Below are 13795 nucleotides of genomic sequence, written 5' to 3' on the forward strand. Positions count from 1 at the left end.
ACCCTCCTGACTGAGGTGGCTGCTGCTGCTCTTCCCCATTTTCCATAAAGATCTTCCTTACAGCCACAAGACAGGCAACCTTTTCCAGAAAACCATTACAAGCAAAGGATAGGGCTCCCCTCTCACACATGACAGAGAAATGCCTCAGAGCTCTTGGGAAGCAAGGTTTTGAGAGGAAAGCTGGAAGGGAATCTGCTGGCTAACTAGCTTTCACAACTACCTTCAGTAAAAATTGGAGTGTAAAGTCAGTTTTGTGCATAACACAGAACCCACGTATTGAATTGGTAAGATCAAGTCAGTGTTCACTGGATCTTAAATTACCTGCTAATTAACTCTTTCTTCCTTTGACTTTTGTTTCAGGTAAGATTTTTTCAGCAAGGAATTATTTACTCTTGGCTACTGCACCTGCATCCTAAAATAACTGGCACAGTCTCTAAATTCAGAACCACATTTTACCTGGCCTTATTAAATTTCCCAGTCTTTAGGAGTTTCTGTCCTTTCAATATGCTTTGGGTTTTTTTTCCTGTTTCTCCTGATGTTTCACTAGAAGACACTGATATTTTTAAGTGGCATGCTCCCTTCTTTTTTCTGAAGGAACTGCCTTCCTTACCCACACTTCTTACTCAGAGGCAAAAGCTATGGGCTGCATTAATTGTGTACGGAGATGCAAGTAATTAAAACATAAAAATAAGGAGTTTCTTCTCCACTTTCTCCTCACCTACTGTTCCATTAACAATATATTTTAAGACTTTACTGCAGGCAGCATTAGCAGCCTAACTTATAAACATAGTTTTTATAAGGGAATGGGATCAATTTACCCTGCATTTGGGCTGGTTTATTCCTATTAGGTGTCCATTTGGCAAAGCAGCCTGTAACTGGCATAAAGCCACAGTTAGCCCCAGTAACTTGCAAGTCAGGCTTTCTCTCTTCCCCCAAATAATATTAAGCAAGGCTGACATTACATGATTTATCACTTTCCATGCAGAACATAAGAAGATAAATAAAGCTGAAGAAAGCATCCCTGGAAATAAAAGTAAAGAAATAAAGACATCAGATGAAAGAAAAGCAACCTCTGAAGTAAGTGAAGACAGCAGCAGCCTCAGTGAGCTGGAAGAAGGGGACCTGAATAAAGACCCTGTGATAATTTCAAAAGAGCTGGCATACTTCAGAGGAACATGCAGGTTTCCATCCCCTAGTTTAAGACCTCAGGATGTCCGGCCAGTGGATTGGAAAGGTGTTATTGACGGGGATTACATACCACTGCTTAACTCTACATAGCTTGTGTAGCCTTGCTAGCCAGTCGAGTTTGTCTGTGAGGAGACAGGCTGTCTTCATCTTGGTTGCTGACTGCTCAACTACCCCTTACTCAGATTTTTTGGCAACAAGCTAGATAAGGAAAGAAAGCCTCAAGGTAAAGATTTTTGGGAGTGAGATTCAGTTAGAGCAGTTCACCCCTTTCTAAGAATGAGATTATGGAAAATAGTATTTTCTATGATGGTTACTCGCCACTGTTAAAATATTGTATTTGCCAGAGACCTCATCAGTCTCCATGCCTTGGAGCAAGGATTTGTAGTTTGAAATGGAAACTGCTCTGATGATAGGGAGGTGCACTACAGAAACACAGAAGACACAGTCAAGTTACAAACCTAAAAACCCCCAAAACAAGCAAACAAAAACAGGAGAAAAAATCCACACAGCCAAACAGTTCATTCTGTGTATGTAAACAGTAACCCATTAGTGCTTGGCAGCCAAGATGTCTGGAAGATCGGGGTATGCACTGAACACATTGTACCCTGGGCTGTACCAGCTGGCAGTGCCTTTCCTTTCAACCGATCCTTCCCCTTGGCATGGTATGCTGAGGTACCCCTTAGATAAAAACTGAGTTGTTCTGTTCTCAATACTTCTGTTATAATGATGCAAGCAGGTGAGAGAAGTAGCATCTCACACAACATAGAAGGGTGAGGTGAGATATGTGAAGTAGAGGAATGCAGAATCCAGAAAGGGAGATAAATGAAAACAAAAAGGAAGTAAGAGAGAAAGTACATATAGAGGGAGGGGATAGAGGTACAAAGGTATAGTAGTTGCTATAGATGCATATACAGCACAAAGCACAGGGAAAAACAAACAACTGTACTCCTCCGACTCAAAGAATCATTGCCAGTTGAACTCCAGTACCAAATCTCCACATCTGCCTCAGCTGTCCAGGGACTGCCTCTAAAACCAACTACCAAAATGGAAATCATCAACCTCCGCTGACTGTACCATGAAGGTACCATCACCAGTTATTCTGCAGAGTCAAATAATAAAAATTCAGTGTAATCTTAAGACCCTTCAAAAACCCCGTGCCAATGACTCTGGCCAATATGGTTCCGCACAACAGGTATTAATTTTTTTCCTTTTTTAAGTTTAGAAAATATTATCCAAAACAAAACATATTAAGAGAAGGATGCTGAAGTTGCACAGTCAAGCACTGAAAGGCTAGGTACAGCCAGAGTTAAGGTTGTCTGAACAACTTAACCTTATTGACACATGCATAACATCCTACACTACAGTCTCACTCCCAAATTACACTTCTGCTAACTCATCCCCACTTCATCTTGTGATGTCTCTAGGATGCTTGCCCCATTTGCTATAGAAACCAGAAGATGTGTACCTATGGGAGCTCTTCAGTATGGTAGGCCTCCGCTTACCCACCACAGAGAACACAGCATCTTCCGCTCCCATCCCTTGGCTGGGAATGCAGCGATAAAGACAGAGGCACGGCACGGAAGCAGGAATCCAGGACTTGGATAACAGCAAACCAATGAAGAAAGTAAGTGCAAGAAAAAGGTCACAGGGATTTAAAAAGAAAGAGAGAAATAAAAGAGGAAAAAAAAAATTCCTAGCTTGCCCAGTCCTTGCTGTTAAGAACCAGTCCACTCACAGTACAAGACTCAAAAACGTAATGGCTAGTCTTGCAAGGAGGAATGGGGAGGGCAGGGAAAGACCCTAAGCACTACTTGGGACTAGGGCTGTTTGGCAAACAGTTGTAAGCCACATATATTGGAGACAAAACTATTTGCGAAATTAAGAAGTCTTGTAAAATTTCTATGAACTTAACAAATTAAGACAGCCTTTGGACTGAATATTTATACCATCAGTTTGCAACAACAGCTTTAGATGGTAAAGATGGAAGCATTATTCCTGGTATTGACATGAGCAAAGAGGCAGTCTGGGCTCTGATCATCTGGATCACTCCCAAAGGGAGTCTACCTCCCTCTTGTCACAATTTATGGAGTGTAAGGTCCAAAACACAGGCATTAAGTCAGCTACTCTGAGACTAAAGTCTGGATAGCCACCATTTCTATGTGTGCTTTGGTGTTTGAGACAAGCATGCAAAATAAATACCATTCTATCAGTTTTAGTCTCAATTTCCTTATGCCTCAACACACTTTGTGTAAAATTAAAATAGCAACATTACCAAATCAAAACAGGCATGTTGTTAAATTTCATATTTAGACCGAATAATGAGAATACAGGCAAGAAAAAAGTCCAAGGTTTAGAAGGTGTGTTTCATGGGGCTTCAATACACAGCCTTGACCAAGTCAGAAGTACTGACTGAAATACAAAGGTGACTCAGGAATTAAGACCACTTACCCCAAATTAGAATAAATGGCACTGATAACCTTAATTCAAGTCTTTCCTAACTTGTGGGCACTGGGAACCCACATTGTCAACCTAGTAACAGTTTTCTACTGAAATGCACAAGTGCTAGTCAACAACTGCACAGAAAACCTCTTGACAACCAGTCAAGAGCACTAGAAAAAAAACCCGAACTACTCTGAAACAAGACATGCACACATGACAGAAACAACCATGTAACACAGGGCAATTCTGGACGTACAGATATATGCCTACATAAGTCTTCCTTAAAAGTGTTTAAGGTATGTTCTGCAACTGGTCAGAACAGGGTTTTATAAAACAAACCTAAATAGCAGGGCAAGTTTTAACAGCGGGCTTCAGAGATGGGTTATGTGGAGACGGAGATCATTAGCAAGGCTGAAATTTTTTTCTCTCTTCCCTTAGAGAGTGCCCAAAGCACTCTTAAAGCAACAAAGTTTCATCTGCTGACTTCACAGTAGTTCAAATAGAAGCAGTCCAAAACAGATTGAAGAAAAGTTATTAGCATATCAACCTACTAACAACAAAGAGAAGTTGAAAGCAGCATCAGTTTATTCTAAAATATTTTACCCACTCCAAGCTTGCCCCTCTTTTTCCTTTCTACTTTTTCTGGTAGAGAGGCATGCTTCCCCCTAGGGATTCTTCAGCTCCAGATAAACACAGCTTTTTCCTTAGTGGTACCTCTGGACTTTTGGACTGTCACAGTCAAGCTTGATACGCCTTAGAATTTATTATACAAATACCAAGAGAAACGTATATCCAGCAGGTACATGTGAAATACCCAAGGCATTTTAGCCCAGGAAGTATCTCTGAGGTGCTGCTCCACCAGCTGGTCATACTTATGAAACCCTTCTCCACCCTTCAAGAGCTTTTACAATGAAGGATGTGTGTTCAGTTCCAGAATTGAGTTTGAATCAATTCTCAGTTTGACCCAACAAACTTGGCACACTTAAGTTGATAACGTGCGACTGCAATAATAAAGACCTTGCAGAAAAATGGAGAAGACTAATTCATTAAAAATAAAATGGATAATGCATAAAACAAAAACCATTTATCACACTTCAATATTTAAAAAAAAGAATTTAATCTGTCTTCGTATTTTGCAAGTATGCTAATTTCAAATTAATTTCCCAATCAACAGCTTACACCATTGAACCATCTATTTGATTATGCTGTCAAAACATGCAGTCAGAAGTTTATACTGCTAACTGTATGTGTATTCAGTTTGTGGAAGGAGTTATACTACCCTTAAACATCTTCACATAAATTCAAGTTCTCTTTTAGTTCATCACCACTTTTCACAAATAAATCAAAACAGATACAATCTCTTTGAGGACCAGGAGAAAGTAGTACTTCTGACTTAAAACAACTGAAAGGTTAAAGCCCAAACTGTTAAAGCAACATATGTATATCTCCAAACACTAAAGACGCTTATCTTTACTATACCTTTAACATCTGGATCATCTATATGGGGTTCCAAATTTTCTATCATTTCTTCCAATTCTTTCCTTGTTGCCATAGGAACGTTTGGAGACACTGGCATAGCGAGTTCCTGAATTTCTCTATCGAGTATTATCTCAGAAGTCTGCTGAAGCTCGAAATCAATATCTATTTCAGGAAGTGGAGTCCTCCAGAAATGGAAAGAGTTATACAATTCCTGCTCTGAAAGAGAGGTTTCCTGTGAATTCAGCCCAGTCTCCCGCAGACCTGCTGTACAGCAACGAGAACTTAGCTCGTTCTCATCAGCCATTTCCCCACAAGATTCTGAAGACAAAGTGCAATGGAAGGATGACTCAGTCTGGAAATCACTTTCCCTCTGGGAGTTATTTGACACTGTATTTTGATCTTCCATGGCATTTTCAAGTTTTGTTCCAAAACTGTCGTTATCAACATGTGAAGACAGATCCTCTGTCCTGTTGTGCTCATCCTCTGTTGTGACATCTTCTCTAGTCCTGACTTGTTCACTGTTGAGTACCAAAGCAAATGAACATTTAATAACCAGAATATACTTGTTGCAAGCACATGCTCTTGAAAATTCACACACATACTATCAGCTTACTATTTATCAAACTAGATTTACTTAACAGCATAGAAAAATAATTCATAGAATCACGGAATGGCTGAGGTTGGAAGGGACCTCTGGAGGTCATCTGGGACTAACCCCCTCTTCAAGCAGGACCACCCAGAACCAGGTGCCCAGCATTGTGTCCAGGTGGCTTTTAAATATTTTGGAACACAGAGACTCCACAGCCCCCCTCGACAACCTCTGCCAGTGCTCAGTCATCCTCACGGTTAAAAAAAAGCGTTTCCTGATGTTCAAAGGGAACCTCCTGTTCTTCAGTTTGGGTCCGTTGCCCCTGGTCCTGTCATTGGGCACTACTGAAGAGAGCCTGGCTCTGTCCTCTTTGCACCCTCTCTTCAGGTATCTGTATACATTGATAAAACCCTCCCTGAGCCTTCACTTTTCCAGGCTGAGCAGCTCTCCCAGCCTCTCCTCATAGAGGTGGTGTTCCAGTCCATCATCTTTCTGGCCCTTCCTGAACTTTCTCCAGTATGTCCATGCCCTCTCATAGTGGGGATCCCAGAGCTGGACCCAGCACTCCAGTTGTGGCCTCACCAGTGCTGAGCAGAGGGGAAAGATCACCTCCCTCGACCTGTTGGCAGCACTCCTAATGCAGCCCTGGATACCACTGGCCATTGCAGCAAGGGCATGTTGCTGGTTCACAGTCAGCCTGGTGCCCACCAGGACCCCCAGGGCCTTTTCTGCCTAGCTACTCTCCAGCTGGTCAGACCCCAGCCTGTACTGGCGCCTGGGGTTGTTCCTCCCCAGGTGCAGGACTTTGCAATTCTCCTTGTTGAACTTCAAGAGATTCCTGCCAGTCTATTTCTCCAGCTTACTGAAGCCCCTCTGGATGGCAGCACGACCCTCTGGCACATCAGCCGCTCATCCCAGTTTTATGTCATCAGCAAACTTGCTGAGGGTGCACCCTGCTCCACCATCCAGATCATTAATGAAGATGTTAAATAGGACTGGACCCAATAGTGACCCCACTGGGGTACACAACCAGCTATTGGCCTCCAACTGTATGTTGCTGATCAGCATCCTCTGGGCCCAGCCATTCACTGTCGGCCCGTTCAGCCCATACTTCATCAGCTTCTCCATGAGAATCTTATGGGAGACCATGGCAAAAGCCTCACTGAAATCTAGGTAGACTATAATCACTGCCCTCACTTGTCTATCAGGTCAGTCATTTCATCGCAAAAGATATACCCTAAGGTATCTGAAGTTACTGAATAGTCATTTATTTTTAGTAAGTAACTAAAAATTCTGGTAGTCTTAAGTAAGATGAGAAGTCCAGATATTTCCATTTACCGCGATAAATAATTTATACAGGAAAGTGAATTTTCTTAACGTGCAGTTCATACAGAAGAAAAACAAGGAGGAAAAAATAATTTGTAGATTTAGAAAATTCTTTACCTGTTTTCCTGTGCAGAACCACAATCTTCTGGGGTTTTACCATCTTCTTCTTTAAAGTACTGGCCACTGCTGGATGGATTAGCAAAAGTTGATATGAAAGGCCCCAGAGATTGAAAAGCAGCTTGACGGACCTAGTGGAAAGGGTCCAAGGTGGAAAAAAAAATTATATATCAATCTTGCTGTCCTATGAAACAAACACCTGCCACTACAGCAGAGGCTCTTGTCTGGAAAGAGTCAGCCAGCTGTATACGTAAGGTGCTAAGTTAAAAAAAAAAAAAAAGCAGGGTAAAAACCAGTTAAACCACAGGTAACTAAGTTGACAGGCCTATTCCCCACAACCATAGAAATCTCAATTATTTAGATAGTAGAAGCAGGTAAATTTGACAGCTCAGTTGAAAATTTTAACAACTTGAAAGGAAAAATTTTGTGCAGTGAACAGACATTTCACTACCATAAGTTTGACTGATAAGCTCTGCATTTCTTTCCCTTTCTTATTTGTCCATGTTGCTCATTTGCTCCTTCTTTCTCCTACTATTTGTTCTCCTCTTCGCAACAATTATCTACCTCCATTTTTTATTATTTGATTAATGCTGCTGGGCTACAACTTGCATGACTTCCCAGGATTCAAGAGTTCATGCTCCTGTGCAAAAGATCTACTTTTGGCTCTCAGAAGTAGTCTGCTCAGTAACAGACTTCATAAGGTTTGAAGATTAGATCTTCAAGAAAAAAAAACACAAACAAAACAAAAAAATCCCCACCATACAAAAAACCCAACCAACCAAACCCAAAAAGAAAACACCACCACCCCACTCACCCCGAAAAAAGGAGGTGGTGACAGGGAACCTGAAGAAATACAAATAAATCACTTCTAATTTTCCAGTTTTGTTAATGATTTTCAGCAGTGCTAAGTTACAGGCAGTTCTGTAGCTAAGAAAAGCTATCCCACTGACAGTTTTTCTCACATGGTGCAGTGAAAATGCGAGGGACTCTCTACACCCATTGACAACCTAAGCAGTCCAAGAAGAATTTTGCTTGAGGTGCGTGAAACAAGTTATGTTATCCACACCTATGGGGAGACGTTCTATGTGGAGTATCGCAGTAAAATCCTTTAAATATGAGAGCTATTCAAGAAATAAAAAGCAATTCTTACCCATCGTGAAGGATCACTAATCAAATTAATAAAAAGGGTTGACAATTTTGTCCTCCGGACTTCCTGTGATGTTGCACAAGAAACTGCCATGAAGCATTCAGCACAGGCTTTCCTAACTCCCCACACATTATCAGAGCAGAGCTGGAAAAACCTCGGCAGCTGTTAGGAACATAGTGAGTAAGTTTGCAAATCTTAACAAGCAGTACTTGTTTCAAAGCAAGTTCTTTTTTCACATTCATTTCCTTCATCTGGTTCTCTGCCCTCATACTCATATGCATTAGTTTAACATTGGCAAGACAAGGAACACACATTCAGTAGCACCACCCTTCTAATCAGTTGCTCTCATGTTACTCACGGATACAGATAAGGAAAACTCACCTGTCTGAAGAATAGCAAAAGAGTACTAACCTTCTAACCCGATTCATATCCAAACCAAAAAATCCTCAGAAAACTCAACTCCAAAAATATCCCCAAGCCCAGCAAACCTTTTGTAAGACAAAACCTCATCTCTATACCATTCTTTTAAAGCAGTTAGCATTGAAAGGAACAAAAACACAAAGAATACTGGTGCATTAACATTTTACCTATCAGAGACCACTTCAGATTTTTGTTAAGATTCTCACTGAAATGCAAAGGAAGATCATCTTCAGAAAGAAAGCCTTTTTTTTTTTTTCCACCTAAACTTCTCATTGTCAGATTTACCAGTCTTTGTCACCACCCACACTACAAAGCAGGTCCTGAACTGCATACAGGACGAGGGCAATGAGAGAAACACTGCATGTGGTGCAAAAGAAAATCAGTTTGAACAGAGCAGTGGTTTTACTAATAAAACTGAAGCATTTTGAAGTTGTTTGGGTTTTTTTGGGAACAGTAATGGTAAGGATGAAACAGTGGACAGAGCACAGGTGAGGAAGTCAAAGACATTCTGGTCATCATCATATGGCTGCCTTTGCTTGCAACAGGCAGAGTGGTATACGACGACTGTTGGTACAGCTCTGTTTATCATTGATGTTCAGCTGTTCCTACTTTCTGCAGCAAAGTTTTCTGGGCTTTGCTTCTGATTAAAAAGAGCATTTATGTTACAAAATTAAGTTCTACCTAAAGCCACTCAGATTTTTGCCCCCCCCCCCCCCCCTTTTTTTTTTTAAATAAGCTAAAAAGAGCAGAAAAATGGCATTTTTCTGTTACGGAAAGAGATCCCCAACCATCCAGTCACATGTTATTGTTTTCACATTAAATAAACACCACTTTTTAATTTCATAGTTTAACTACACCCTCTACAAGGTTTTAATCCAAGTTCATGACACATATCACTAAGAGGGCATTTATGTGAGAGAAATCAATTTATATTCCCAATCAAGAAACATATGGGATGTAAATCTGTGCAATGATACTTCATTATCAGATGGCTTGAATCACACAGTACCTAAAGGAAAATGCAGCAAATGCTGTAAGAACGTAAAAAAATGCCCTGAGGGTCACACTAGGCCTACCTGTCCCAATACCACATCTGCATCAGGCTGCAGAGCCTCTTGTTGAAGTCATGCCTGCATTTACACTCTTCTCCATATAAGTTCCTCCTTAATTCATGGCACTGACTTGTCAACCTCCTCTGGCCCTTAACAAGTTCACTGGTCACATCCCCAAGAGGAGAAAGCTTTAAGAAAGATCCCAGGCCGATTTCTGCTCCCTAGCCCTGTCACATCTCCAAACCTAGCAACATCCATCAGCTCCTTGGACCTGCCAGGGTGGCACCATTAAGGGATCCTCTGCTCATTGCTCCATTCAGCTCCCTGCTTCTCCATTTTGAATTTGTATCTCTTCCCTTTACTTCTTTTGTTATTGCCCAGATTCATTTATTTTCTCTGCCTTTCTTTCTCCTTCCCTTCTTCCCAGGAGGGCTGTGAGGCTTTGTTAGAGTCAGGAAAACTGATTTTAAAAGATTAAAATCGATGAACAGGAGTATCAAGTGATGCTGTTTAAAGAGACCACATAAGCCTCGCCACTTCTAGCAGTCTACACCCCCCACACTCTTCCTGTACCTGCAATCTCTCGTCACATTTATGGACATTAGAAGACATATTGCTCCCTACTTCTTGCCTAATGTATTTTTGAACTTGCAAATACTCCCTGCATCCACAGCCTGAAGTATTTTCTTCAGTCTGGTTTAAACCCTTCTGCCAGCTCTAGAATTGAGTACCCCTTAGCTCTAGACTGTGTGACTTGGCAAGGAAGAGTTCTGTATTCATAGTAACTGTCTCTAAGATTTTGTTAATGTCAATCATAGTCTCATGTCAGAAAAACTGAAGAGTCACGGCTTTTTTAGTCTCTCTTTACTAAGGGTGTGTAGTAGTTGTCTAATCATTTCAGCTCCCCTTTTTCTGTACCCTGTACCCCCAGCTCCACTACTGACTTGTGGGAAAAAAAAAGAAAAATCCTTTAAGAAATGTCTTACCAGCATTTCTTCAGTGGCTTGTTGCCCAACCACACTGCAGATATCTCCAAAATTGGCTGCACATACCTTGCAGACGAAATGCAAGAAATAACCACTAAAACCATAGTTTTAATATAGGAAACAAAGTCAAAGGAAAAAAATAAGCAGCTCTTAAAACCATAAAAACAGGTTTCAGTACAAACTCACTATCAGCTACTTCCCCATTCCATCAGTCCCCATGGTTTAAAAAAAACCAAAAAACACAACCCTAAAAATTGTCTTCTTCATTTCAAGCTTAATCAGCCTTTTTTAATCACAAAAGAAACACCCCAAAACTTAAGTGAAAGGAAGGAGGATAAAATGCATTTCAAAGTACTGTCAAATTAAAGAATACAAACAGTTATCAAGAAAAATAAAATACACAGTGGAAGGGTGAAACCAAAACACAGCCTCAGCACCTAAATACCATGATGGAGTACTGGTTTATTTCATCTTAATGAGCATCTTTAATTCCATCTACGCACAGAGATATGAGCTCTGTTACAGTTGGTTCACATTTTCATGGCTACCTACACAATCATAAGGATAAACAGATTCTTTGTTTCTGATAATAAAGGTAGGGACTCTGGAAAAAAACCCCTCAGTGACAACTATAAAAATCTGTCAAAATGTGAGCTACAATGAAAGCTATGGGGTTACTCTTATACATGTCACAAATGGGATCTAGCAGGAAAAAAAAAAAAAAAAATCATTTAGTGAAATACAAGTTCCAAGTTCATGACACTCCTTTCACAGATAATCCAGACCAGATGGTGATAATTCATACCTTACGAACATGAAACATTCTGCAGTCACAGCACATCTCACAAAACCTAGGAAGAACAAGTCTTTCCGTGATGTCCTTTCCCACCATGGAGGCCATTTTGCACATTATCTAATGGCAAGACAGACACTAATCAGGGATGCTTGCACAACACACAATTCCATGTCAGTTACAAAGAGGTTTATGTTTATTTTTCATTCTGATGCACAATTTTATTGAAAATTGTGAAAGATATTGAAAAAATCCATTTTTTGAATTGAAAAGATTTGGCTGCTTCTGCAAAACCTTTTTTTTTCCCTTCTCTTCACCCTCCTCCTGTCGAGATATAACACAGCTGCAGAAGACATTGGTCCTTCAAACTAAATCAAATTCTTAACTAATGGAGATTAACTGAACTCTCAGAAATTACTCTCATATCTTACCAAACAGACTTAGAAAACTAAACCAAGTACAAGATTCTTTCACTATTCCAATACTTAACAAATATATATTTACAATTAATAGATAATTGTTGACAACTAATATGCTTAAGTAACTTCTACAACTTCTATATGATTTAAATATGAATTACAACACACTATATTGAGCACATTCAACTCCCTAACATAAAATTACTGAAAAAGCATATCATAAAGGGAGTTTTTCCCTCTAACTGCTCTTTCATTCTGACTTTTACTAAAACGTTCAAAGACAGTAATCTAAAAGAATTTTATGTTTAACTTTCCTAATCACATCAGTAGAACTATTTAAATTCCTTTTCCTGTAATAACAAATTATTATTTTTCTAACTTCTAGGGGGTTGGTGAGCTACAGAAACCTTTGTCAAGTTCCAGTATCTTCTAAACAATGAAGATAGGCAAAACAATTCTGCTTTAAATTTTATTCCCTTATGTATTTGTAAGCTTCTTCAAAAAAGTACTAGAAATATGGTGCCAAGCACAATAGTGCCCAGCCTGCTTACTTATCTGCAAGTCCAGCCACATCACAAAAGTGAAAAATTAAATGAGGTCTCTCTCAAACAAAAAGAAAAAAAAATAATTTAAATAAGTTACCCAGCAAGAAGCATCAACATAAACTGCAAAAATTCAAGGGAAACATAAGGGCATACATCATCTGCCATTTCCCCTTTATAAATTAATTTATTAATTTACTTACTATTTTAATTTGACACATAATAAATTTAAATTAAGGTTGTGTCTAATGGAAAAAAGAAAACCACCAACCAACCATGAGTTAATCAATTCAGATGCTTATTACTTTGCCCAATAAAACAAAATCAATAAAGAGAATAGACATACAGCAAAGACCAACCAAATTCAAGCATTAAAGATTTTCCACTGATGGAAATTTTCCACATATGGAATTTAAATTTCCATAAAACAAACCAACCTGAAAAAACTAAAAGAAAAAAAAAACACCAAAAAAAACAACAATAGCAGATGCTTTAGGAGTCGATAAAATTAATCCTCGGTGCTTCCTTGTCCAGCTGGGTCTTCTTTACAGCGTATATGCCATGGTTTAAACCCAGCCAGCAGCCAAACACCACACAGTTGAGTTTCCCGCATCTGAGGATATCGCAGGAGTCAGCACACCCGGAGTGCAGGGGATGAGCCTCTCCCTGACAATGTATAAGCTACTGAATTAAATCTAACCTTCAGTGTAACACAGCATGGAAAAAGTTACAGATTAGTTATGGACACCAATATAATTTTTTCTTTTGAATGCTCCATCGATGTGCAACTTGAAAAGACACTGCCATCACTGTAATATCAAGCATTCAAGCAAACATTACACTGTGTGATTTGGTACTGCTGTTACTTACAGCCACAGCTTCAGTCTTCACATCATCATTGCTGTCTGGAGCTGTCAGATCTATCAGAACAGGGCACACTTTGGTCTCCACATCGTATCTCTCTATGAGTTCTTGCTCCAAGAGAACTAACAATGCTGCCTGGCTTGTTTTTCTTACCTATCATAAGATGACAAAAATTGAACCAAAGAATTCAAAGGGAGTTTTTTGGTTTATTTAAATATGCATCCCGTATTTTGGAAGCTGTACCTATATACTACCACACACCTACACTAATTGCACTCAGCAAGAAGCCAAGTGCTCCAAAAGCACTTTTGCAAACACATCATGTTTGAAACAAACTATGTCTGAAGCCAAGAACACCTGTGTATTGTAAACTAAGGCAATGCTGTTATAAAAGTGTCCACCTACATGCTCCCCAGAACACAGACAGCAATGTC

The 13795-nt window shown here is 39.8% G+C and overlaps 1 protein-coding gene across 10 annotated transcripts in view; it reads right to left on the bottom strand.

Moving 5' to 3' along the window:
* The window catches only part of PPP4R1 (protein phosphatase 4 regulatory subunit 1), a 67686-nt gene that overhangs the window by 16652 nt on the left and 37239 nt on the right, over positions 1 to 13795 (bottom strand). For 9 of the 10 annotated variants that reach the window (XM_074822017.1, XM_074821989.1, XM_074821970.1 and 6 more), the window contains 6 exons: positions 13368 to 13514; positions 11549 to 11656; positions 10744 to 10809; positions 8289 to 8447; positions 7139 to 7269; positions 5107 to 5624 (listed from right to left, as the gene is read on the bottom strand). In XM_074822017.1, the coding sequence (XP_074678118.1) occupies positions 5107 to 5624; positions 7139 to 7269; positions 8289 to 8447; positions 10744 to 10809; positions 11549 to 11656; positions 13368 to 13514 (1129 nt within the window). The remainder of the gene's footprint in view (positions 1 to 5106; positions 5625 to 7138; positions 7270 to 8288; positions 8448 to 10743; positions 10810 to 11548; positions 11657 to 13367; positions 13515 to 13795) is intronic. The other variant, XM_074822008.1, reaches the window with a different exon arrangement.

This window comes from Strix aluco, chromosome 1 (genome assembly GCF_031877795.1).
Source record: "Strix aluco isolate bStrAlu1 chromosome 1, bStrAlu1.hap1, whole genome shotgun sequence".
In the NCBI taxonomy this organism is placed as follows: domain Eukaryota; kingdom Metazoa; phylum Chordata; class Aves; order Strigiformes; family Strigidae; genus Strix; species Strix aluco.